Here is a 27,436-nt window from a genome sequence, read left to right on the forward strand (position 1 = left end):
CCCTGCATTATAGCAACAACAACAATAATAATAGCAATAATAATTGGGGGGGGGGGCGCGGCTGTTCTTATGTTCTCTGAGGGAAGGCTCACGTTCCCACACTTTGAAAACCCCTGATATAGGAGAATATAAAGGAAGTAGTGGAGCTCCATTCCTATCATCTAGACCAGTGGTTCTCAAAGTGGGGTCCGCGACCCCCCGGGGGTCCGTGAAAAGTTTTCAGATTCATTCGATTTTTTGTTGTTGTGACGCAACACTTTTGGAGAGAGAGGACGCTGGCGTTGTCTGTTCGCCGCTTCTCTGTCCGAAAATGTATCTGCCGAGTTTTGGACCAACGTTTCTACCTCAGTTTCCATACGTTCAGTGGCTTGCACACGCTGTTCTGGACACTTTTGTAACACCCGATCGCAACTTTTTATGGATGCTCCGCTTCCGACCTGTCCACCCTGCTACACCTGCTAATGTTGCTCACCTCCTCCTGCTTCAGGGCTAACGCTATCGCTAACGTTAGTGGCTCCATCTGACGACATGCCCGATTCTCCGTCTCATTTTCCCGTTTTGAGTCCCGATCCTGCTTCACTGTATCACCTGCTTAGCTGCTGTTTGATTTTGTTCTGCCACAAAAGACACAACAACGGTCCTCTCCACCCAGCCAGTCTGACGGCGATCAGAAGCTAGCCTAGTTATACCTGCTCAGGCTAGCCTGCTCTGGCCACCACCGGTGCTCCTCTGCGGCAAACTTCTTCAACTTCCACCATCTCTCCTCAGTGCTGTCCGTCCTTGAGTCGCTTCCTGGACAGGCTATCCCTGTCAAACAGCTGCTTGTGACGAATACAATCTCACCTTAGTTCATTGCCTTCTCAGTGGCTGCCCCCTCAAAGCAGCAGGTCGTCCTCATTTACCGCCCCCCCCCCCCAAACCTTCCACCTCATTCATGTCTGAGATGAGCTTCTCATCTCAATCTGCTCCATGTCCCCATCCACACTACTGCTAGGTGATTTTAACATCCACGTGGAATCCAGCACCTTTGCCGCTGAGTTTCTGTCACTATTGGAGTGCTTTAACATCACGCAGCATGTCCAAGGTGAGAGATGGCTGCCATTACAAGTAGTGGTTTGGGATTGTAGCAATGCAGTTGCAGTTGTTTTGCAATTTACTTGATATATGTTGCAATGCAGGCATATGTTCAATTGTTTATAGCCTGCATTTATTTTGTGATTAGACTTTTATAAATCATTTAACTAAGAGTGAAACACTTGATGTGTTATCTTTATATGTGTGTGTGTGTGTGTGTGTGTGTGTGTGTGTGTGTGTGTGTGTGTGTGTGTGTGTGGTGTGTGTGTGTGTGTGTGTGTGTGTGTGTGTGTGTGTGTGTGTGTGTTCGTTCTGAAAAAGGGGGTCCTTGGTGTATTCTCTATCTTGTAAGGGGTCCTTGGCTGAAAAACAATTGAGAACCTCTGATCTAGACCAGTGTTTCTCAAACTTTTTCATACCAAGGACCACTTAACCAATAAAAAAACACTCACGGACCACCTAACTCCACAAATATCAAAAAACACATTGTTTTTCTAGAACAAATTACAAATCGCCTGAAAATGGTACAAACAAGTGGCAAAATGATTGATGAAGGTGTTGCGCTGGGCTATATCATGCAATTGAAGTGAAACTTAATCTCGCTCCATTGCGGAGATATTCCCTTGAGAGTGCGGAAAACTTAAATTTATTTATTTATTTCAAATAAGAAATGTTACCAATATACTCACGGACCACTAGGGGGCGCTCACGGGCCACCAGTGGTCCGCGGACCACTAGGGGGCGCTCACGGGCCACCAGTGGTCCGCGGACCACACTTTGAGAAGCACTGATCTAGACCTTAGAGAATCTGAACAGCTCTTATCATGTCTGCCATTTAGGTACTTCCAGGTCATTTCACTCCGTTAGGCACCTTCCCAAGCCAAATTCACAATTCAGCAAAACCCAGTACTTTTTTTTGCTCTGATCGGCCTGACCTACAGACTGAGCCCCTGGCGCTCACAATACTTACCGTTTGCAGTTGCAGTTTCAGGGTCCCTGTCTCTTCCTGTGCTTTTGTCAGCTGGGCCTGAATTGAAGGACAAAGAGAAAACCGTTAAATACAAAATAGAGAAAAAAATAAAAATGGCTTCCTGTACCAACTGATATATAGCATTGCCAGAAACCGAGGTGAAGCAGGGCAAAGACGACCATATATTATCCAAAGTGTTTATTTCATTCCGTTTTAAAACCCCGGCACTTTAGCCTTCTCATATTTCTTCCCAGTGTTGCTCACAAGGCCCCTGTGTACTACAAGTTTAGTCGTATCAGATTGTAGTGCAGATATCTGTCAAATTGTCCGCTAAGCAAGAGCACTGAGCGTGCAGACAAGCAGTAGCTGAGCCTCACACATTTCCACTGCCTTAAGCTATGAGCAGTGTCACCAAACAGTGTGATAATAAATGTACCAGCAGCTTAGATGAGTATAAATCAATGCAATGTATTCAGATGTGTTTTTGAAGACAATAAACTTGGCTATATGGAAGCTTAAGTAGGATATGATGAATGCGAGTGTTTTTGTATGTGTGTGTAAAAGCCTGCGCACACACGCACCTCCATCTCTACATTGTGGCTCTGAGTCTTCTGCAGGATGTCCTCGGCCTCTCGGAGACGTCTGTTCAGCTGAGGAGTATACTCAGTGGGAGCCAGCTCGCTGTCGTACGACTCCAGTATGGCCCGCATGCCATCACGCTCCTGAAAAACACACATTAACATGAAGATCCTGCTGTAAACCTCACACATTCCCATGTAGCCAAAGAGGAAGACAATCCAGACATTAAAGAACTTTGAGCTATCAGATATGTGACCCGCTCTATCGAAATCAGTCGGAAGTAGCAACGGCTCATTTCAAAATAAACGTGGATTTACGTAAAAAACTATTTTTTCGGGGTTCGGGTGTTTTGTTTGATTTTAAACAAACAAAGTCTTGGCTTTCAGAATATGAAACTTTTATTTCCAAAATCACACGATAAATACATTTTTGAAGCTTGTAAAGGGACGAAGACACCTCTCACTCGCAATCTGCTCTTCCGCAGCGCCGCCCCCCTCCCTCCGGCTGAAATTATGAATGTAAGAGTATAGTAATCATAGATAACACGGCAGGGTCCGTTACAGTTTGTTTTCATCTGATTTCAATTAAACAAGTCTTGGCTTTCAGAATATTAAACTTGTTTCGACAAATTCAGATGATAAATACAACTTTGAAGCTTCGGCATAATTACAAGCGGCGAACGGAGTAACTTGACGTCACAGCAGGCACAACAACAGCCGGTGTTTCTCGTGAGGGTTTTCCCCGGGAAACAAACAATGCGCGCGTGTCTCAGTGTGTGTCTGCATGCTTCATTTTTAACTGTGCATGTTTATTCTCATACCAAAAAACAAACAAAAATGTATAGAAGAAGTAGCCAGCCATCAACAGGATGTTTAAAAACATAAAGATTGGCAAGATGTGGCAGTGAGGTAGTGTGTCCGTCTAACAATCGGAAGGTTGGGGGTTCGAGTAAACATATCGATTACATAGGCTAAATTGCTCCGAACGGCAATGACCAATGGGGTGTGTGTGTACGTTTATGCAACTCAGTATGTGAATGCACGCATAGCATGGTTAAGGGTAGTACCCATAGAGTCCAGTAGAGGGCTCCGCCTGTGCTTATTAGGGCTGTCCCAAATACCATTTTCACTATTCGGATAAAATTGAAAAACTAATATAAAAAAACAATTCGGTTGCTTGCTTGCAACGATTTTCTAAGCAAAGTAAGTGCACGTTTTTATCATGTGTAACGTTACTGTTTAAACGGCGGATAAAGCAGCTTCATCGACAACAGCTAAACTAAGCTAGGCTACTTACAGCATCCGGTGACTTTTCAGAGTTGTTGTGCCACCGTGGTAGGCCAGTTTCTTGCATGGATGTATAATAAGTTTAATAATAAGTTTCTTGTAGCATATTTGGCACACTGCCTTCTTCTTACCGTCGTCCAATTTAAAATGGTCCCACACAGCTGAAGTCTTCGGCATTTTGTGTTCAGGTGTGTGAAACGAGTTGAAGCGAGGTGAAGCGTGCCGTGTGCGTTCGTGACTGAGTGAACGCGATGTCAGGAGCACAGGCTGAGATTGTATATATTTCCAAATGTTAACAGTGCAATCCAAAAGTATAAATATAGTATAAGCAGTGCTTGAATTGGAATGAAAAAGGTGCCAGTACTCTAAAATCAGCAACTTTTTCAAGTCAATTTTATATATACAGCCCACAAACAAGAATTTGGCTACTATAATGCTGGTGGGTTTGTCTCTTTACTACTGTATATTTTAGAAAGGTGCACTGTACTTAACATTTTTTATGATAGGCAGCGGATATGGCTAAAGCTCAGTAAGGTCAATATTAACTGAAAATATAGCAATCAAAGTCTAGATCTTCTGCTGAAGACACATGAAGCAGAGACCTTTCAGGTGAGAGCCCCTCTGGAGGTGTTCAACATTAATGACAAGGAAACAAAGCTCTGGTCAGAAGCATTTTTTATAAAAAGCTTTAACAAAATTAAGTATTTCTGTACATTTTGAATGCAATCTAACTTTCCAACTCAGAAAACGAAAAACGAAAAAGTGCCAAAAGTCTTCTCACATGGCTGAGCTGCTTTGCAATATACTTCACCACTGAATAATACAAATATGTATAAAGTAAACTATGATGCAATCTAACTTTCCAACTCAGAAAAATGATGAAGAGCATGAACAAAGAACATGTAAAAACAAATGCAAAATTTGCACAATCTAAAATGAGAAACTGTAACTGCGAGTAACAAAGTCTGAGCCATGGTAAAGAGTTACATTGAACACCAAGCTGATCAGATAACTCCCTGGTTGGTCTGAAGTCCTTCTATCTCCAGGATCTGTACAAATCGGCACATTATGCCAAAAGTCTTCTCACTGGGTGAGCTGCTTTGCAATATACTTCACATTGTTAGAAAAGGCTCCAGAAGGCCTTGGGGACATCAGTATCAGGGGCTGGAGCTGGACAGGCTCTTTCATCAGCACTTCTCCTTCCCTTTGCCAGCCAGGACCTCACATACTGTTCCGGATTGAACTGTCCTAGTGATGGTCCATTACATTTAATGAAAACCAGGCTGGACAGTCGGCTGACAGAGAGAGCATTCCTTTTTGCAGTAAGGATATCGTTCATGCAGCTGAATGCCCGCTCACACTCACTAGTGGAGACAGCGATGGTTCGGACTGCTTTCAGTAGAGGCTCCATGGCAGCAGGTGTACGGGATTCCCTGGTTTCCTTGTATTCGCGAAAGCCCTGAACAGTCTCTCTTCTGTCCACTTTCAGCACTTCGCACAAACGTAGCACCTCTACGTCCCCATACTGTACGTCTAACTCCTCTTCAGGCCAACTTCCAGGATGGATAACTTTCATGTCCTGGATTAGCTGATTGTCCCGGGCCTCCCGGCCATGTAATGGGATTTCTCTTGTGCTGACATGAGAGGAGGTTGTGGAAGTCATTCTGTGTCTCAGATTCTCTACCATACTGCGGAAAAACTGACCTGCATGAATCTGTACAAGCCTGCCATTCTCACGCAGGGCAACACCCTTGAAGGACTTCTCAGCTAGAGCTGTATGAACTGTAGTCATGTGTGGGCCAGGCATGGTGACCATGGATTCAAAAACTCGTATTTCTCGAGTTAAGAGCCTATCTGCTGTAGGCAGTGTCATCTCTCTTTTTTGGAGTTGCCGAGAGAGGTCACTGAGCTCTGAGCGCATCGTACATCAGTCCCAGATTGCTGACAAACGTTGCAGATGTGAGCACATCATCCAGGCCCTTGTACTTTGCTCTGTCTCTGGAATCCCTGCTCGTGTCGTTTGCAGCATTTGTGAAGTGATCATGAAGCACTCGGTAGTTTTCCCAGACTGCTCTGACGCTCCTTTCACTTGAAGCCACCCAGCGGATGGACAAAACACGCCCTATCACCAGGAGACGCTGTCCGACTGCTTGCGCACACTGCGCTAACTGCCTCTGATTTTTGGGGGAGGCATGGAACAAGGAATAGAGTTTGTCAAAAAAGATCTGGAAATGATTGAGCCCTGAGACCTCCTTGACCACATCCCCAACTGCCAGCTCTAGACGATGATTGGAGCAGTGCCACACAAACAGGCTTGGGAATTTACTACACAACTGGGTAGCAACGCCTGTTCTCTTCCCTAGCATGACTGAAGCCCCATCACATGCAAAAGAAACGAAACACTGACCTAAAAAGTCCTCGTTAAAATCTCTTCCAAGACACTCCATTAACGCCTTTGTGATGTCATCAGCCGTTGTTCCATCCAACTCGATCAGCTCCCAAAAAAACGTTTCGGGCTCAGCATCAGCTAATGCTGAGCGTAGACACACAACAAGCACCGTTTTACCACTAATAGTGGTAGATTCATCGACCAAAACACAGAGTTTTCTTTGCTTTTCTGTAATGTCTTTTGCCATTTTTTTCTTCAGCTCATGAGCTATGTGGTCGATGATTTCGCCACAGGTTTTATTGGAGTGCAAAACCCTGCCCACGTTCAGCCCATTCAGTTTCTGTACATTCAAATCAATTGGCATGTCTGTGAATGGCCGGCTATGTTTGCCAATTTTATATGCCGTTCGAAAAACTCTGATAGTGGTGTCTAATTCAGATTTATGCATAGACTGCACTTGATGTTGAATAGTTTCACGTGAAGCAGATGTAAGGATGTCAGCAGCTTTTACATGGGCTTGTGATTCTTTATGTTCTTTGATTTTTTTTCTCAGGCTAGCTTGTTGTTTGCCCTTGTCAACACCGAAATGAGACACTGCACACTCACCCCATTCAGTTGACAGTTTCAGTCCTTGTCCAGTGTGTATTCCCAAAGATTTGACATCTCTGCATATCCGACATCCTAGCTTCTTATCTTTAAGAAGGAGCCATGCATTGGTCTTGCAAAAATATTGCACCTGGTCCGTTGTCCAGCAGTCAGGTGCATCGCTTTGCCCGGTGTTGGTGGTGACAGTTGCGCCAGCAGCAGCTAACGTTAGAGGCTCTGGAGGAGGCGGCGGAGCTAGTGCTAATGCACTAGAACTTGGAGCAGGAGGATCAACCAAAGAAAGCTCCCCATCAGACACAATTTCCAACACAGGCACAGCATTCTCTGTATTTGAAGTTTCTTCCGGCGACAACCGCTGTCTTTTTGCACTTTTATTAATCCACGCTAACATTTTAGAAATGCTAATTTGTGACGTGACTTGCTTTCCTTCTCTCGGGGGCGTGCCTGCTCTGTTCTATCACTCTACATAGCCACCCACTGGGTGGGAGTTGCACTGCATAAACACAACACACGTGCATCTAGGTATGTAAATTGTAAAGCATTAAAACATGGTTTTACTAACAGTTTTCAGTATGTTGTTACTTCGGCATTATTATTATTATTATTTTGAAAGTGTATTACTATTAAATCACGGTCAAATAGGTTAATTTTGACATAGTCGTTTCCACCACAGTATTTACATGGAGAAGATAAGCCCCGCCCCCTCTCCAGCACGTTCTGTTTGAATGACAGGAGTAAACAGCTGACAGCCGCTGTGAAACTCCAGCGGTTAGAGCGATGAGAATGTCCGTTCGGCACCTCATGACGCATCTACTGAGTACCGGGCGGCTGTATATATATATATGGATGTATAATAAGAACGGCGGGAGAGTGTTGAGTACTGGCACGGTGCATGAGTACCGGAGTACCGCCAGCATGCCGGTACTGAGCAAGAAGTGCCGGTACTCCATGGGTCAGAACCAGAAGTGCCGGTACTGCGTACCGGTGAGTACCGGCCCAATTCCAGCACTGAGTATAAGAATATGGCAATTCGCCTTTATTGATGGCATATATTTAGGAAAAAATAAATAAAAAACGAATATCCGAATAATGAAATTGAAACCCGAATAGTTGGCCAACGAACGAATATTCGAATATTCGGGTACAGCCCTAGTGCTTATATAACCAGGGTTACAATATGTAACCCACCGTTTCTCCATTCTTACCTACCCTACCTTTAATGAATGATAACTACAATGAATCAATATGTTACATAGTACATCTGTTGCCAGGCAACATGATGAGTGAGAACAATCTAATCTGTTTAAAACTTGGCAAACAGCCCGTTTATTAATGCAAATTCACTGTCCTCGCCTCCCTTCACTGCGCCGCTCTGATCTGCATTATAAAGCCAAGCAGGCTTCATTTTATGACAATCAGGCTTTTAATAAACATCTCACAAACAGCCTTTGCTGCTCAGGACCCTCGTGAATGTTGAGGTTGAATGAAGGCTTAATAGTCTTTTATTAACGGGGCTAATTTAGGGAAGCGTGTGAAATCCAGGTTGAAGTCAGGTATTAAATACCCGCAGTAAATAGCATTTGAGATAACGGCGTGCACTATATGTTGATTGCCATGTAGTGCCGTCTTATTTAAATGTCCTAAAAGCACCTTGTAATTCCAGGGTGTAAACATCTATGAATAATGGACTGCAATTGCTCTGTCAGATTAGCTCAGTTAGGCTAGTCTGTGAAAACAAAGCATGATTACCCTCATCAGATTCAGCCTGTGATTAGCAGCATCCAAACCCACATAATCCATTTAAAGATGACTGACTCTGGTTCATTTAAAAACACTAAATGTGAAATCATACTTAATTCAACTTTATTTGTTTTGGCGCCCAAGCAGCATCATTTGTCATGCAACGTTACACTGCTGTGAGAAAACAGAAGGACCAGAAGTAAATACAAAGAACACATTTAGAGGTCAGTGTGTATGTGTGTACTCTGCCAATCCTACCCAGCAGGCCCGTTGGCTATTTACAGTCCATTAACGTGCAATGAAATTCACTCAATCTAAATCAAAAATCTGTGGCCTCTTCTACGATAAAAAAACTCAAACAAAAGAGGGAGAGGGCGTACGGCGTGATAAAACAATCATTACCGTTTTCATCATCTATTCTTTTAAATTGCTTTTATGTCAATTGTTTTATCTGGTGCGTGAAGATGTGACTGTGCCTCTAATGCCTCAGAGAGTCTGTCCCACTAAAGTTTAAGAGAACAAAACATCTGTAGCAGTAGCATAACGGAGATGTTGCCTTATAGAAAGAGAGGAAAGGATAATATTTGTTCTGTTTTTCACTTCTTTAACCTGCTGCCAGAGTGTGAGACACTTATCATTCATTTGATGTTATGTGAATACATTAAGAGAGAACTGGAGATCAGTATGGAGATCTACAGAAATCATTAATAAATGTAGGTGTGTTGTTGCTATTTAAAAAGCGCTTTACAAATACAATTCATTACATGTAAAATAAATAAGATGTATTATTATTATTATTATTATTATTATTATATCAAAGAGTAAGTTGATTAATGTGTGCTTAGACAACATTGTTTTAGTTAAAGTATTAACTTTTTTAATCTCTGCTTTCTTCCACTTTTCTTGGCAAGGCAATTTATCAAGTTAATTAAATGTTTTGCTCTTGCATGGTAAATGAAATGTCTACATCTAGAAAATTAAATCATCACAACACGCACTAAAAGATTAATTTCAGCCAAAGTAATGATTGCTACGGGTCTCTTATGTTATAATCTTAAAAGAAACAGTTATTTTTGCAGTCCAACCATTTCCACTACATGCATGGGTGTGTTTTTAATACATACAGGGATGCAAACTCATCGGGTATGAAAAAGGTGACTAGAAATGTCAGCAAATACTGAAAAAACGAAATAGTGAAAGTTCTAAAAAGCCCAGTATTCAGCACATACTGCAATGTTTTTGTTTTTGTATCCATCAGGACGGGATGGTAAACAACGATAATTCATATTCTCTGAATACTGGGTGCAAATGCTTGTCTGCTAAATCAGTCTAGCGCTCAGTCGTATTTCCAGCATGCCTGTAGCTCTGCTTAGTTATGACGGTGCTGAGAGTGGATGTGTGTGATTTGTGTACTGGGGACTGATCCTGTTGACCTAGGGAATTACACACTGAGAAATCAATATCGCAGGGAGGTCTAGTCAGGAACTGAAGAGCAGGTGGAAGTGAGACAGACGAGTCACATGACTTCCACGGACCAATCAGAGGCAGAGAGAGAGGGGTAAAGATTCGAATAATTCTGAGCTGGACTTGTGATGTGTCGCCAAAGTAATAAAGTTAAATTCTGTTAGGTGGAAAGTCTGTGTCAAGAGTATTCGATTTAGAGCTGGGCAATATTGGGAAAATCAAATATCATGATGTTTCTGATCAAGTACTTTGATCTCAATATACAAAATATGTACACAATAGGGCTGTACCCGAATATTTGTTCGTTGGAGTTCTATTCGGGTTTCAAATTCGTTATTCGGATATTCCTTTTGTTAGTTTTTTCCCCGTTTTTCTTTCAAATTGAATTTATTAAAATCTCCAATATCAACGTAAGAGCTTGTGCCTCTTCGGGGGTGCCAACACTTAACCATAAACATTATCGTTTACTTTCTCCGTCTTTATATGTAGATATGACTTTTCTCCGTTAATCTCCGTCACGTTGTTTCCATAGCAACAACAACTTCCTGTCAACAGCGCTATCTCTCCTTCAAAATAAAAGCATGTCCATAAATAGGAAGCCAAGCCAAATTACACTTAAGACATATATACAACTGCAACGAAAGTAACAAACACAATGCGATATCCTTTTCAATTTCAAAGAACACAAATTGGGTTACATTAACAAATAACTATAAAACAACAATACTGTAGAATAACAAAATGAATGCCGTGAATACACCGAAATACACGTGTTGAAGCGGTTCTCTGATGATTACTACCGAATATCCGGAGCCCGAAAAATGGTATTCGGGACAGCCCTAGTACACAATGTATTGTTTGATAGGTAATAGGGCTGCAAATTAGAAAATTAAAACCAATTCTGATATCTTGACTGATATTGTAATTACAAGCAGGGATTGATCATGTTTGCAGTATTATTCTCCTATTCATTTATAAATATATTAAAATTACCATGATGTGATATTTTTAAGAGGCTCTGTACCAAGAAACATGTTTTGTTACGTAGAATAAGATTTGTAGGCCTTGATATATCTTCAGCTCCACAATACTGTTGTGTCAATACTGTTAAGGGGGTGGAGACCAATATGAAAACAGCTTGATAAGTTCAGAACATGCAGCACTTTCCTCTAATGCAGCCTTTAAAACCAGGAAAGGTCACTAAAAATATTACAATATGCTAAATGGACTGCATTTATATAGTGCTTTATCCAGTCTCAAAGCACTTTACACCTTTTTCCGGGCAAAGCAGTACCCCGATGTCTTGCACGAAAGTGGGGGTAAACTATTCTGCACCCCGTGCAACTGTGTGTTGGAGCATAAGAGAACATCGACGGTGACGACCCACTTTGATTCATTCAAAGATTCGAAAATGCTTTCTGCTGCTGCGGACAAGAAAGCCAAACAACTCACGTTAACGAACGAGTAAATGAAAACAGAATGAGGCGGAGAAGTGTGTGTGTGTGTGTGTGTGTGTGTGTGTGTGTGTGTGTGTGTGTGTGTGTGTGTGTGTGTGTGTATGTGTGTGTGTGTGTGTGTGTGAGAGAGAGAGAGAGAGTGTGATTAAAATAGCCCAATTTCTTTTACAATAAATAAACATTGAATGTGTTTAATTGAATAGTAAAGGGGTTTAACGTTCGTGGCAGGTTGTGTGTGAGAGAGAATAAATAAATAAATAAATAAGACCCCAATATTTATTTTTTCCGCATATTTAGCATATTTCGCAACTTTCCGCATATTTAGCAATTTCACCGCATAATATCACATAAACCCGCATGTTTGATCGCATAATCAAGAATTTTTGCCCGCGTTTTTCTGGAGGGTCTAAATATAGATGAGTAGTCTAGGGCAAAAGACAAAGGGTCATGGCGGAAGAGCAGTAATATGAATGGTCACTTTTATTTTATTTATTTCCTTTCAGAGAGCTACCTGCGACTCAGCGTCAGAAGTGATAGAGAGTTCTTTGATAAGGCCTAATAGTGGGTCCCAGGTAGTATGGAAGGATTTCAGAGATCCTTTTAATGAGAATCTTAACTTCTCCATCTGAAGGCATTGCAAGACATCACGTATCCACTGATCATGTGTTGGTGGGGAAGCATGTATCCATTTGAAGAGAATAGAGCGTCTAGCTAATAGAGTGGTGAAGGCAATGACACAGTAATGGGCATATTCTCAGATGGAGGAAGGCCGAACAGTGCAGTCATAGGATTAGGGTCTATCTTTGTGTTAAAGGCCCGCTCAATGGTTCAAAATGTGTCAGACCAAAATGTGTCCAACCTCGGGCAAGTCCAGAACATGTGCAGATGGTCAGCTGGGGATTGATTGCTTTAACTTCAATTTCTGATGATATAAATATGGATTTATTTTTATTTTAATATGGTGCAACTGTCAATCAATTGAAGTATTGTTTATATATATATAGCCCAATGTCACACATTTTATATTTGTCTCGGGGGCTTAACAGTTTATACAGACTGACACAAAATCTAATTTCCCCCTGGGATTATAACGTATTTTGATTGATACACAAGTCATCATTCACCCATTCATACAAAGGCAGGGGCTGCAATACAAGGTGCATCTGCTCAAGGAAGCTAACATTAACACACCGTTTGCTATCGGGGGCAACTTGGGGTCAAGTATCTCGCCCAAGGACACATCAACATGTTGACTGGCATCAAACACACAACTTTCAGATTGGAAGACAACTACACTACCTGAATCCAAGACGATATTTAGTTTCATAGTTACGATATCAACATAATATTGATATATTGCAGAGTGAATGTTTGAATTCCTGCCAATGTGTCTGTGTGTTGTTGTGTGTCTTTGTCACCTTGGTTAACAACAGGACTCTCTTCTGGAGTCTCCGGACGAGACTGTCCTGCGTCTCCCTCTTCTTCTGCTCCTCCAGAGTCTTGCTGCGCTGCAGGCACAGCTCGGCGCGATGCTCATTCTGCGAGCGCTCTGCACTCCTCACACTGATGGACCGGGAGAAATGAAAGGGTGGAGAGCAAAAGAGTGTGTGTGGGTTAATAACATATTTAGTGCTGATGTTCCCACAATCTGGGGAAATCAATTCTGAGGCAATTTAGAATAATACTCCTAACAGATAACTTACAAATAATTCCCTGACTGTCCTGGAAATCATTTGCAGCAGCAACTTGTGCCAAGTCTGATCAATAGGGCAATAATTATACCAGGACAATAATTATAGCATAAGCTCCCCCTCATCCCCTCCCACTCTGCCGTTTCTAATATTACATAATAATCCCAACACACTCGGCAGAAGAGGGACGCTTGTTAGCTAATGAAAGCTTTCTTAGCCGAACTGCTGCATCAATATATACGGGAGCATGCGCGCGGCCCTCCCCACAGACATCACCTCTGCCTAAACAGGACGAGTTTAATTAGCAAACTCCCTCTCTCTCTCACACAATCTCTCTCACACACACACACTCACACACCAGTGGTTACTGTCAGGAGTGCTATCAGAATCAGGACCGGTTTAATTAACTTTGTGACAATTAAGGACTTCTCAGAGATACGCTCTAATAGATACATGGGGGAAGGGAAGAATTCAGGCAGATGAAATGAGAGGAAAAAGTCTGAAGGCAGGGAGAGGGATTTTGTGAGTGTGTGTGAAGGAGGGTGTGTTACCGGCTGCTGAGAGTGTAGTTCTGCTCTTTCAGAGCAATTTCTCTCTGCTGGATGTGAATCACCTCCCTGGACAGATCCTCTGGTTTCCTACAAACAGACACAGACAGGAACGTTATCATACACATGTGTACACACACACTCACAATGACAAATCAATGTGACCGAGCAGAAAGGACAGAATGGATGATAACGACAGCGTTTCCATATTCTTTTGTTACTCAGCCAGTGGGGAGCTGGGAAATAAAAGGACATGAGCAGCAGAGGGAGAGATGAGAGTGGGCTAAATACTGGTCACACTTCCACAAAACAAACTCACTCCGTGGGAGAGATTGACAGATTAGAAAACACAAACACACAATGGGAACTCAACAATGCAGAAGGTCACATCCTGCAACAGAGATGACCTTCAAACTCTAAATCCTGGCTCTAACTATGGATCTGTGCAAAAAGTGAAGGCCATTATCTCTTTATCTCTTGTGAAATGGGCATGCATTATAGCAGCTTAGCTCAGAATCGTACTTTAGCCGCCACTCAATTGCACACCTGTAAAAAAGTGTTCCAGCTTAATATTCAGTGCCTCATGAGATGGGGCGTTCGTAAGGGTTGAAGCCGGGATGGGAAGGTTACTTTCAAAATGTATTCCGTTACAATGAACAAGTACTTGTAAAATGTGCTGCTTGCACTAAAGAGACATGTATTTCCCTTGTCTCTTTTTAAAAACAGCTACTTTTCCACATAGAGAAAGTAAACTCTGAACTAAGTCCAAATGATCAACTGGATGATTATGGTTTTACTTGAAAATGTACTTGATATTTTGAGACTTGTGAAGTGTTGTGATAAGCGAATGTGGTTAAATATATTGTTATTTGTTTTAAACTGGATTTTAACGTTGTAATCCTGCTAGTAAAAGGGACACTTGTATATGCTTTTTGGTATTTTCCCTTTGCTGTAGTGTGTTATATAGGTTTTTGTGCATGTCAATGGTCTGCAAAGACTAAAATCTTGTTAGGTGCTTTCCCACAAAGGTTCATCAGAACTCTTTAGTTCTCATGAACTAAGTACAGATCGCGTTCACACCGGAATAAGTCCCTGGGGGAGGATTAGGCAAATGAAGCCGCTGACGTCACTTCTTCTTCTTCTTCTGCTTTGGGTTTACTGGCAGGCCGCAAACAACTTCACGGCGTATACTGCCACCCGAAGTCCCTGGCCGGGAGTCCCCGGAGTTACTTCCGAGTAAATCGCCAGAACGCCGACACCTCCTCATCTCCACCGCTCCCATGTTTTATTTTGTGTTGCCATAAGTTAGTCTCTCTGCGTTTCTGCGCTAGGCTAATGCTAATGCTAATGCGAGGATAATAAAATGGCGGCTTCACAAAACTTTTTGGGAGTTTTACGGGGCGTGGTTTGCAATCCGCCCAGCCAATGAGACATAGGAACCTTTTTCTCCCACGAAAGTCCCTGCTCTCTAGCAGGGACGGAAAAGGGGGTGAAAAGGTTCTCATGAACTAATTTTAGTTCCGGCTCTTTTTGGTGTGAACGCAACATTTCGGAACTATATCGGAACTAAAGTGGGAAAAGTACTGCGGTGTGAACGCGCCTATTGTTCCCTCCAGAGGGAGTTTCTCACACACACTCCCTCCCTGCCTAAATCCCCTCTAGTGGACTCCTTTGTTTACTTCCATAACATCAATATTTAACAAACGCCCTTGTATTGGCTAGCGCTCTACATCTCTAAGCGGTTGATCAATCACAACAGAGTCGGCCAGCTGACCAATCAGAGCAGACTGGGCTCTGGTTGTGAACATGTCACAGTAGAGACACACAATACAAACATGAACCTGAACATTAGCATAACAACCAAACAACCAAAATCAAGCCTGTCGTCAAACTTTAGGTTTTACTCTGTACACTCGGTAACAGCCTGAGACCTGGAAACGCGGTATTTAGTGTATATATATTTATGGGAGGAAAAGGCGGGAGTTATTATTAAAGCTGAAAAACCAGAGTATGCAATGTGAAAGTTGGGTGGCGTGGATTTATGACCACATCCAATTCCACAAGGTGGAGCCTTAGGTATGAAAATAATCTCATGACTAAAATATGAGTTCATGAATCATTTGATGGAATAACTACGGTGCCCAAAGTAGGTAATTCCACACTGCCCTGAGCAGAGAGGGATTAGTTTCCCCTGATCTCATGAGAAAAGCTTTTTTAAAGTGTTCTGCTGGCTTTTTGGGAATTTGTGTGGCAGGTCACAAGCGGGCCATGTCGCAAATAACAGGTTGGTTGCATATTAAGCGTCTTTGGGTTCAAGAAAAGCGCTATAGAAATATAATTTATTATAATTATATTATTGAGTCAGATGTTGTGAACTACTATGAGGTAACTGTGAGTAAATGCACTGTCAGAGCAGTGCAAGTCAACTGGGAGTCTAGGTTTGAGCACACATTTCTGTAGGAAGTGATTCTAGACCTACAAAAATATTAAGTTTTCTAAATAATTGGGGGTAAGAGAAGCCGCTGCAATGATGACATCCAAATCTCCGGAGAAGATGGAATAACATTTTGAGATTCAAATTTAAAGCCATCCACAAGTGATCCTCACCTTACACTGTAAAATAGTTATAGATTCACAACTCCAAAATCCATCAGACGACACTTGGATCAGCGTAGTTGGGGAAAAAGGCAACTAAGAATGTGAACAGTTATTTAAATAAGTACCATACAAAGAGATCTGAGCAGCAATGTTTTCACAAAATGTTATTCAGACAATTAAACTCTGCTCAGCACATTACCTGTACAGGAATGTATCTAATTATAATTGTCCTTATTTATTACTGGTTTTGATTTTAAATTGAATTTGATTGACTCATTGATCTATTATTGCCAGTTCATCACAGCACAGAAGAAAATCCCAAAACGATTTCAGGCTCACATCACACCTACGACAAGTCATTTAGATTCAACAATGAACCTGCATGTGTTTGCAACTATGCTAACCAATAAACCACCGTGTCCCCCCATTGTCTGTTCAAAATTGTTTTGTATCTCCCCAAACACTTGAAAAGCAAATAATTTGGTTTAAAAGTCAAATATTCAGTTTATAATGAAGATTTATGCCTCTCATTTTAGAAGTTGGCATCAGTTTTGTTCGGCCTTTCTGCTTAAAAAATAACGTTATTGAGTATTTTATTATCAAAATTGCTGCAAAAATAATGCTTTATTGTGTTAGGGGAAATAAATAACCTCAAACAATCTCTGTACTCCCAAAGCGAGAGCTGTGTCCGGGTCCTCGGCAGTAAGTCGGACCCATTTCCGGTGAGGGTTGGCCTCCGCCAGGGCTGCGCTTTGTCACCAATCCTGTTTGTAATATACATGGATCGGATTTCGAGGCGTAGTCATGGGGGAGGGGGTCTGCAGTTCGGTGGACTAAGGATTGCACCACTGCTTTTTGCAGATGATGTGGTTCTAATGGCTTCATCGGTCTGCGACCTTCAGCACTCACTGGATCGGTTCGCAACCGAGTGTGAAGCGGCTGGGATGAGGATCAGCACTTCCAAATCTGAGGCCATGGTTCTCAGCAGGAAACCGATGGACTGTCCACTTCAAGTAGGGAATGAGTCCTTACCCCAAGTGAAGGAGTTCAAGTATCTCGGGGTCTTGTTCTCGAGTGAGGGAACAATGGAGCGTGAGATGGGCCGGAGAATCGGAGCAGCGGGAGCGGTACTGCAGTCGCTTTACCGCACCGTTGTGACGAAAAGGGAGCTGAGCCAGAAGGCAAAGCTCTCTGTCTACCGGGCCATTTTCGTTCCTACCCTCACCTATGGTCATGAAGGATGGGTCATGACCGAAAAAACGAGATCGCGGATACAAGCGGCCGAGATGGGTTTTCTCCACAGGGTGGCTGGTGTCTCCCTTAGGGATAAGGTGAGAAGTCCGGTCATCAGGGAGGGACTCGGAGTTGAGCCGCTCCTCCTTCGCGTCGAAAGGAGCCAGTTGAGGTGGTTCGGGCACCTAGTTAGGATGCCACCTGGGCGCCTCCCTAGGGAGGTGTTCCAGGCACGTCCAGCTGGGAAGAGACCAAGGGGTAGACCTAGGACCAGGTGGAGGGATTATATCTCTTCGCTGGCCTGGGAGCGCCTTGGGATCCCCCAGTCAGAGCTGGTTGATGTGGCCAGGGAAAAGAAAGTTTGGGGCTCTCTGCTGGAACTGCTATCCCCGCGACCCGACCACGGATAAGCGGGAGAAGATGGATGGATGGATGGATGTGTTAGGGGAAATAAATAACCTCAAACAGAAACTCAAACTGATTGATCTTTTAGTAGCATGCCAAATTGTGCTAAACTCTGACAAAAATCCGATGTTTTCGGCTAAATGAAAGACAACGTTTTTAATTGAGGAATTTGGGAGTAGGTTAGGAGATAAAAAAAAAAAAGATAAGACAGAATCCATTATGTGGGAAACTGATAATGAAGGTGGGTAGGCTCACAAACACACACATTAGTTAGATTCACAAACACAAACAACTCAAACTGAATTTCTAATCTATGTCTTTGTTATTGACACAAATACACCAAACCGTCTGAAACTAAATAGATTTCTGGAAAACCAAATCATTTATTTCCATGGTGATCATCGATGCTGTTCCATGCAACATATTTTCCTGTCAATCTTACACTCAATTGTCAACACATAAGCAGGCACAAGTCATCAGATTGTGAAACAGCAGCAACCTGCCAACTGCTGGCGACTGTCTGTGAGGCTCGTCTCCTCCACCAGAGACACAGGCATCGTTGTTGGCAAGGGTTATCTTCGGCTCAAAAGTTAACTGAAACTGCACAAATGGCTGGTAAGAAATGAAATCCTGTATTGCAGTGGGCTAATTCCTCATTTACAACACCAATGGGTTTACTTCTCATTAGCTGCTCCACAACACACTCTTTTCACTCCACTAATCATTTTTACCTCTACAGGGTCTATGCAGGAATCCTGAAGTCACATGTAAGACCTTTTAAGACCTGTTTTAAGACACTTTCCTTACATTTTAAGACCTCATCGCCACTTCCAGTTCTAACCGGTTACATTGGCGACACACTTTACCTCACATTTACTATATACAGTATTGATTGTCCTTCCTCCTTATCTTCCAACCATTTGGACGCAAGTTGCATTTCCGCATAACGATGTTGTTTAACAACCGGCGTAAACGGACCTTTGCGCGCTATCAAGCAGTGAGCGTGCGATGTCCTGTTCAGATGACGTCAAATCCAACGGGATGCCAGAAATAAACTACACAGAATCACACTACACACCTACGCAATGATTACATTCAGGCAGACTGTAGAATACGACCTCTTTGGACCATTTATATACTTATTGAAAACAAGCTACAAAATGTAATACCTTGGAAAATGAAACCATCCATGTTATTTTCCAGCAATTAGATGAAACAGCTCCTTATTCCAACATAAAAACGTGTAGAAACGAGTCAAATTTGACGTACCTAAGATATTTACATAAATGAACATAACACATGATATAATGACTGCCTAGCAGCCTATAGGGCACAATATGCCACTAATGCACAAATCAGAGTCAATACTCGTTTTCAGTCGGCGCGGGTGAAGTAAACAGACTGCTGAATAAAACGTTCCTGTTTTCCATTCTCCTCGACATCACAGGACTGCGCTGGAAAAACAACATCCTGACAATTAAGTCGGCCATTTAGTAAACGGTAAAACAGCTTGAAGGAGTTACTAACTGTTGATTTGCAAGCTGCATTAACCTTTACTTTTGATCAGCATGAGGCTCAGACATATGGCTGCCCTTTAGAAGCTCGATGCTTTATGCTGCGTATCACAGTGCACTGAGATTTTTGACAAATTGTAAAGCACTTACGCATCACTGTACCCTGTGTACCAAGGCGGTTATGCCATCACTTACTGTACGGAGGCTCAGTCACTGGTACTTTTTCATTTACAAAGCCATGTTGGATAAACTACCACCTTATATCTGCTCCCTGATCTCTCTGTGAATTGAAAGTACTTATTGCCTGAGATCGCATGCTGTGGTTTTATTAAATGTGCCAAGTGCTAGGACTGTCTTAGGGAAGAAAGCTTTTAGATATGCAGCTCCACTAACATGGAACAGTCTGCAAAAAGAATGGAAAATTACCAAGCTAGTACCACTACATGTTTTTAAAGCTCGGTTGGATGCTACAAAATCAGATGCTGGTACCTGTACATGTGATTAAATATGTAAATTGTAATCCCTGTACATTTTGCTGTATGATGTCCTTTTGTTGTTCTGTTGTTTATGTCTTTATGTCTTCTTGTGGAAGCTACTGCTGCAGGTCTCCCTTGAAAAAGAGATCATTGATCTCAATGGGATTTTACCTGGATAAATAAAGGTTTTGAATTGAATTGATGTGCAGCGCAGTTTATTTGGGGGGTCTACTTTCAGCAGAAGCACTTAGGCAGCCAATGACACAGCAGTCTGAACACCTGATTTTTTTTGAGGAGGGTTTCACATTTTCAACTCAATTTACCAGGGAGAGAGCCTCAGATTTTCAGAGAAATGACTGACAGTCCAACCAAATGACTGTGTGTATTAAACTGAGAGTTTGGTATTATATTGCTGTGATCAAACAAGGTCATTTAATAAATATGAGTGGGATGTGCCTAATGCACCATGTCCTATATCCCATTGCATAAGACAAACATGAAACCTTACATGAGGGAAGACTTCATTTCATTTTATTTATTTTTCACATTTGTTTTCCTGCCCTGGATGTTATTGAAATCGCAATATGGACTTTCCAATATCTAAATCACTGGAAGCACAATAAAAGTTGCGCTTTGTGTTTAAATAACATTTTGAATGTATTGTGCAGTAGGGATGGGAACGATTAATCGAATATTCGAAATTATTCATGTATTCGAATATGAGTTATGAATATTTGTATTAATTAATTAATTTATTTTTTTTTGTTGAGAGGGATGCCTAAGTTGATTACATATTATCAAATTGAATAATTCAATGTATATATATATATATATATATATATATATATACGACAGTGCCATAGCTAAATGTGTTAGTTGACATCTAAAGGTGTGTTTTGCTCCGCTCACCGGTCCCTCACAGCGGGCAGAGCTGCAGGTGCTGATCTCTCTCTCTCGTGTCCGGTTATACTTCACTCGTGTTTATGTCCAAATCCATCAGATCTAGCTAGTGCTAGCCAATGATATGGCTGCTGCCCCTCCCTACTCGCAGACCACGCAGACTCAAACCTCATCTTATGCCCAAATGTGGCGCAAATGCGCTCCGCAGCCGTTGCGAGGTTCCGGCGCTAACAGTTCATGAGCGTGCTCCCCCGCCCCCTGTCAACACTCGCGACACATGAGTGGCCAGCCTAAACAACAATAAGCGCTGCTTGGCAACCGTGTGTGGCGGCAAAGTACATAGACATTTTGACAGGAGAGATTTAGTCATAGTCCGGTAATTATTTACACTCCAAGAAGAGTCCTACACAACAGACATGGCGTCAAAAAGGAGTAATGTGTGGACATATTTCGACCAAGTTAGTGAGTGCGGTGTAGAGGTCAAACTATGGCAAATTAAACTTATATATACATGCTATACCTTGCTATACCCGCAACCTCCGTTCCAGCTGAGAGGGTCTTCTCTACAGCTGGGCTGATTGTGAATCGCCTCAGCACATGAAAGAAGGCCTATAGCTGTCAAACTGTGATCACCAGTTCAATACATTTTACAAATTCGACTTGGTTTCTACACTTATTTGAACATGTATGTATTTATTTCCAAAAATTATTTTAAAAAAATGTCACTTTTTTTTTATAGGATATGTACATAACCGTTTTTTGGGGGGTCGAATATTCGAATATACATTTGCTTTCAAATTCCCATCCCTATTGTGCAGCCGCAGAGATATAGCCTGGCTAACAAATTGTATACTACAGACTTTAACAAAACATACGTTAGGTACATCATCATTATTTGTAATCTATTTTCTAATGAGGCGTGTGGCGCAGTGGATAGAGCCTTGGTGTTCGGATCAGGGGGTCACAGGTTCGAACTCCACTGCAGTCAGCACGTCGTTGTGTCCCTGGGCAAGACACTTCACCCCAAATTGCTCCTGTGGGGATTGCCCACAGTATTGAGTATGGAAGTCGCTTTGGATAAAAGCGTCTAACAAGTGACATGTAATGTAATAATGTAATGTAATGTAATGACAATAAGAATGTATGATTCATAGATGACAAACCTTCCATTAACGCAGATGCAAAATCATTCGAATCAATCGCAATGAGTCGTTTGGTCTAAATCCTGCAGCCTGTTTAATGTGCATGTAGACGCACTCTAACACACAGTAGAAAACCAACCCAGTATGCTAAGTGCATGTATCCTATTCAACATTCTGTTTACATCACAGCCTGAGTTAATCAAAGAGAAAATGGTGTGTGTGTGTGTGTGTGTGTGTGTGTGTGTGTGTGTGTGTGTGTGTGTGTGTGTGATAATCTGTCAGATGTGCTCTACTGCTCACAAGGAAACATGCAATCATTCTCTCATTACTAGTTGTGACTGGATACATTGAGACACTCTGCACACATACACAAGCAGGTATAAAACAAACACACACCTATACACACTGGTGGAATGAATCCACAGTGATGAGGCACATTTATTTGGAGGGACCGTAGCTCCATCTAGTGGTATCTATTTATATTATAGTGATTAAACTTGAATATAGTGACACACACACACACACACACACACACACACACACACACACACACCTTATGTTGAGTCCAGTAGATTGTCCGAGGTTTTCCCAGGCTTTGAGCTTCTCTGCTAACCTCTGAGGATTAAAGACAGAATGGATCACATGTATGTCCAGTAAAAGAAAGTAAATTATATCTTTACAAGGACAGCTGACAAATGCAAGATAAAAATAAAGATATACCACGTATAAACAACATAACTACATTAAAATGTAAAAAGGAATTGACGTAAAATTTAAAAATATTAAAACAAAATGTCTTTAAATTAAACCAAAAGTACAAAAAAATATGCAAAAGAGTTATCCATCACATAATAATATTGTTTATTCAACACATTTAAAAAAATGAAATCTGTATTGCCCATGTATTGTTTAAAACGATTTTTTCGAGAGTAAGGAATGCACCGCATAAATGGTCCCCAGGTTGAATCAATCCCCAGTACATGGAGTTCTACCAGGTGAGCTATCCAGTCCAATTACTCAGCTAGTAATGTTTTAATTCCATGTTTAGAATAGTGTAATATGAAAATGAAATGCTAGAAGGAGAAATGCCAAATACAAAGTGAGTTTACCTCCTTCTCCAGTTCGATATTGACCAGCTCCTCCTTCTTCTTCTCCATCCTCTCCAGCTTCCTCCTCAGCCCCTCCACCTCCTCCTTCAGCAGGCTGCAGTTCTCTCTGCTCTCCCTGCGCACAAAACTCAATATTAACTTCTAACTACCAGTCTTGGTGTCCGATGTGGAAAAGAGCCGATATAATATATATAGCCGATAATAATCCAATGCAGAGGAAATATTGTAAAATAATACATTATTTTATATATATTTATCTATGTATATTTATATAGTCTTAAAGTTACCACCGGCCCTTTGAGTGCAACCATAATTCTAATGTGGCCCGCGATGAAATTGATTTTGACACCCCTGCACTAGATGTTATCAATAATGTCAGTTATGTTATATCAGAGAAAGACTTTCCAACGTGATATTACTTAACCCATTACTCTTCTTGTCCATGAACATTTGACTACCAAAAAACCATCTTCAGCAGAAATGTGTAACCAACATTCTTTTATCAGTTATCTTGAGAAGTGAAACTGTTATAATGTATTTAATCAGAATACTGGCACTGGTGAAAAATCACGTCTATGGAAACACACAGAATTGGGTTTTCTGCATATTCTTGGCGAGGTTAACATTTCTCTTCAGGTATTTACTTTTCTGCCACCTCCCTTCTTCAAAAGTCACCCATCACAGAAAGTGTAGTGTGGTATGGTGACCTATAGCCACACTGAAATGTCAAAAGTTTTGAAGCAAAACATTTTAGCACTAGGCTGTATTCTATACAGATAAAACCAGCCTATTCTTTTGAAAGGCGAGACCTTTTCAAAACGCATTAAAAACTTGAAACACAATTTGACCTGAGGAAGGCATTATCCTCTCTGAGGCGCTTCAAATCCTTTTCCAGGTCTGGAACTTTGGCCACAGCTGACTTCACTGTCTTCACGATGGCGATGTCCTGCTCCTGCAGCGCCAGGCGCCGCTCCAACTCCTGCAAGAACACGGGCAGAGAAATTAGCCTAAAGAAATACGATAAGGTGGGGGGGGGGTTACCTTGGTTGGTGATTGGCTAATGGTTACACAAGCCAACAAATCATTATGACATCATAAAGTGGCCAAAATCTGATCAGCTCATTTTCAGACAGGTTTTTATAGAAATGGATCAAAAAGAGAGAGAATCTTTTTTCCTGAAACTTTCAGAGTCTCTTTCCACAGAGGGGACACATGTTGATGTAGAAGAGACATGAACAAGTGGATTTTGCATAGTAGGTGACCTTTAAACAAAACTCCAGCCTTTTTAGGCATTTAATGAATGGAGAATGTTAAAACAACAAACATGTCCAACCACTCAAATGATAAGCGGAGTGAGTAGACTGTCTTACAGTTTCTAATCATATTTGGCTTACACAAATACATTGTACAGCTTATTGCTGTATACAGTATCCTCCCATTACCCATCTTTCTGATTGTCTGCATCGTGTTGGTTTGTCTTTGACTTGTCCTCATCCAGCCACTCATTCTTGTTCAAACAGAGTTAATAGCTGCGTGTTTGCACTCTGATGGAATTGGCTTATAAATGAGGGTTGAAAACTACAAGCAATAAAATGTGTTACCAGTGTTAGTTGATGCTTTTATTTCAGCTTGTGAATTATACATGTAGTGTTTATCATTAGCATATTTCCGTGAGCACCTTCAGTACAGTTTTGAATAAGGTACATGGGAATTTTGTGATGTCAATTTGTTCATGTTACACATGCTTGTCTACTAACTTTAGTACAAAAAAACTGGCCAAAAGTTTTGTCATCTGGGATTGCAATTTATGATTATATTTCGGCCGATTACTTGCACAATAATGATCTAAATTAGGGGTGGGGAATCTCCGGCCCCCGGGCCGTATACGGCCCGCGAGACAATTTGATACGGCCCTCGAGGTAACTCACGCAAAAAAAAAGAAAAAAAGAAATCTAGACCGCAAAAGAATTAAACAAGCGAGTGCCTGTTTTTCCTGGCCAAGGTCAGGGTCCTTGAACACAACACGAGCCTAACGTGTCATCACCTGGTATATGTCTCGTCCGACAGGGGTTTCGAGCTGCCGGAGAGCAGAGCACCAGAACGCCGCAACGGGCCGGGACATCACAAATGTCAGTACCCATAAGGAGCCGTACACATGCCGCAGTTTTTGCGTGGCTGTGTCTTTAGTTGTAAGCCCAGTGGCGATCTGTTCATCTGTCATTCTGATCGTACAGTCAATAACTGTGTTGTTATTAGCATCTGGTTAGCTAGCTATGCTAACGAATATAAGAAGCTTTTTCTACAACCAGTGAGGTAAAGGCACATCTTTATATGATCATTATAGTTATACAAAAAATAAGAGAATAAAGTAAACAGGTATAAAATACTATATGACAGTAAAAAAAAGTTGTTATTAATAAACAAGAATACAGTTTGAAAGGGGAGTGATTTGTAAAATATCCATAAAGAAAAAGGAAATCTGCTTCCAGTTCTGTTTCATCTGGGTGTTGAGAGATGTATCCATTAATCTCTTAATGTTGCTCTCAAAGTGCACCAGATTGATGCTTTTCACTTCCCCCCCCCACTTAAATCATATTCACATGGATAGGAAACTAAATTGCACACATCTTGTGTCCATATCTTTCTGTTTTGGTGGTCATGCCACAACCGTGCACGTGCATGCATGCGCGAGTCAGGGTAAAATATCTGGATTAAGGGGTTGCTTTTTCTTTGCACAGAATGAAAGAAAGGCGAAATGAATGGGCTGTGATTTTAGTATTTTTAAGCAGAGGTCAATAATTTGTACGGCCCTCGGAGGATGTTGAAAAAATTGAAATGGCCCTTGAGAGGAAAAAGGTTCCCCACCCCTGATCTAAATAATGTCAGAAAATAGTGAAAACATTGCCTTGCAGTTTATCCAAAACCCATATATTTAGTAAGATATAATTAAAGCAGAAGAAAAGCAAAGAAGTTGAAGGGATAAAACTGAATTTCCTGCCTTTAATATCTGTACTAACTAACCCCTAGTCGTGAAATGGTTGCAGTACTGATCGTGCCTCACATACCTTAATCTTGACAATGTGCTCTGAGCAGGAGGACTGCGCAGCTTGGAGACTTTGGCAAAGCTGAGAGACTTCCTGATACTTCCTGATTGAAATACGAAGCACATACAAGTGTGAGGTTAGCAATTATCTCATGCAGTACATGAAACAAAGCTAAGCTATTTGGTAGTCTTAGTGTGTGTGTGTGTGTGTGTGTATGTGTGTGTGTGTGTGTGTGTGTGTGTGTGTGTGTGTGTGTGTGTGTGTGTGTGTGTGTGTGTGTGTGTGTGTGTGTGTGGTGTGTGTGTGTGTGTGTGTGTGTGTGTGTGTGTGTGTGTGTGTGTACCTGCGTTGTAAATCTAACTGTTCCTGCAGCTCCTGGTTTTCCAGGGTTTGAGAAGAAGTTGTCGAGTCTTGGTTTTGAATCCTTTGCGTCAGCTCTCTGATCTCATCCTTCAAATAACTGATGGTCTGGGAACAGATTACAGAAGTAAGCCGACATAAAATAAGAGACATGACCAGAATATAGATGCATTGTGCGGGTTTGTGTGAGCGTACCTGATTCGCAGTGTTCAGTCGAGTGTCTCGTTCCTCCAGTTTCCTGTTCAGGCCCTCCATGTTTTTACGGAGAGCTCTGTTGGCCTCCACCTGCTCCGACAGGTTCTTAGCTGCCTCCGTCTCTCTCTCCTGAAACTTTTTTAATCGCCCCAGAAGATCCTGGTTTCGATCCACCTCATGCTGCATCATAAAGGGGTGAAAAACATGTTTACCAAGTGTATTTTTATTAATGCTTTACAGTTTTTCTCAGTTGCTAACACATTAAAATCTCACATAAAGCACAATTATTTAATCTCACACTCAAAGAGCAAAACCTGAGCTCAAATCTCCAAAACTCTAAATACACTTTCAGCTCTGCACCCAATTTGCTATTCATCTTGACACTTTTTGCAAAACACTGCACACAGTTCTCTAAGTAAGACACAGAAATCTGACATATTCACTTGTTTGCCTTTTTCAAAACACTGCCATTAAAAATGCTACTCACATAAACCAATAAACAAATTCACATGCCAAATGACCGTAAACACTAAACTGCTTTATTGACGACTCATCAATCGGGGTGTAAGCACTAGAAAAAGGCCTCATGTAAGAACTTTTTTCTCTGCGTGTAGACTTGAACATTCTTTATATGCAGAATGTTCTACATAAAGAAA

General features: G+C 41.7%; 1 protein-coding gene across 4 annotated transcripts in view; it reads right to left on the reverse strand.

The window, feature by feature from the left end:
* mad1l1 (mitotic arrest deficient 1 like 1) overlaps positions 1-27,436 on the reverse strand; it is a gene marked incomplete at its 3' end in the record, with an annotated part of 75,421 nt that overhangs the window by 36,891 nt on the left and 11,094 nt on the right. For 3 of the 4 annotated variants that reach the window (XM_034230200.1, XM_034230199.1, XM_034230201.1), the window contains 10 exon segments: positions 2,045-2,101; positions 2,626-2,766; positions 12,984-13,128; positions 13,808-13,894; positions 22,626-22,687; positions 23,182-23,296; positions 24,030-24,160; positions 26,247-26,328; positions 26,569-26,693; positions 26,781-26,960. In XM_034230200.1, coding sequence (XP_034086091.1) covers positions 2,045-2,101; positions 2,626-2,766; positions 12,984-13,128; positions 13,808-13,894; positions 22,626-22,687; positions 23,182-23,296; positions 24,030-24,160; positions 26,247-26,328; positions 26,569-26,693; positions 26,781-26,960 — 1,125 coding nt within the window. 4 annotated transcript variants of the gene reach the window in all.

The sequence above is a fragment of the Gymnodraco acuticeps genome, unplaced genomic scaffold, assembly GCF_902827175.1.
Source record: "Gymnodraco acuticeps unplaced genomic scaffold, fGymAcu1.1, whole genome shotgun sequence".
Lineage (NCBI taxonomy): Eukaryota > Metazoa > Chordata > Actinopteri > Perciformes > Bathydraconidae > Gymnodraco > Gymnodraco acuticeps.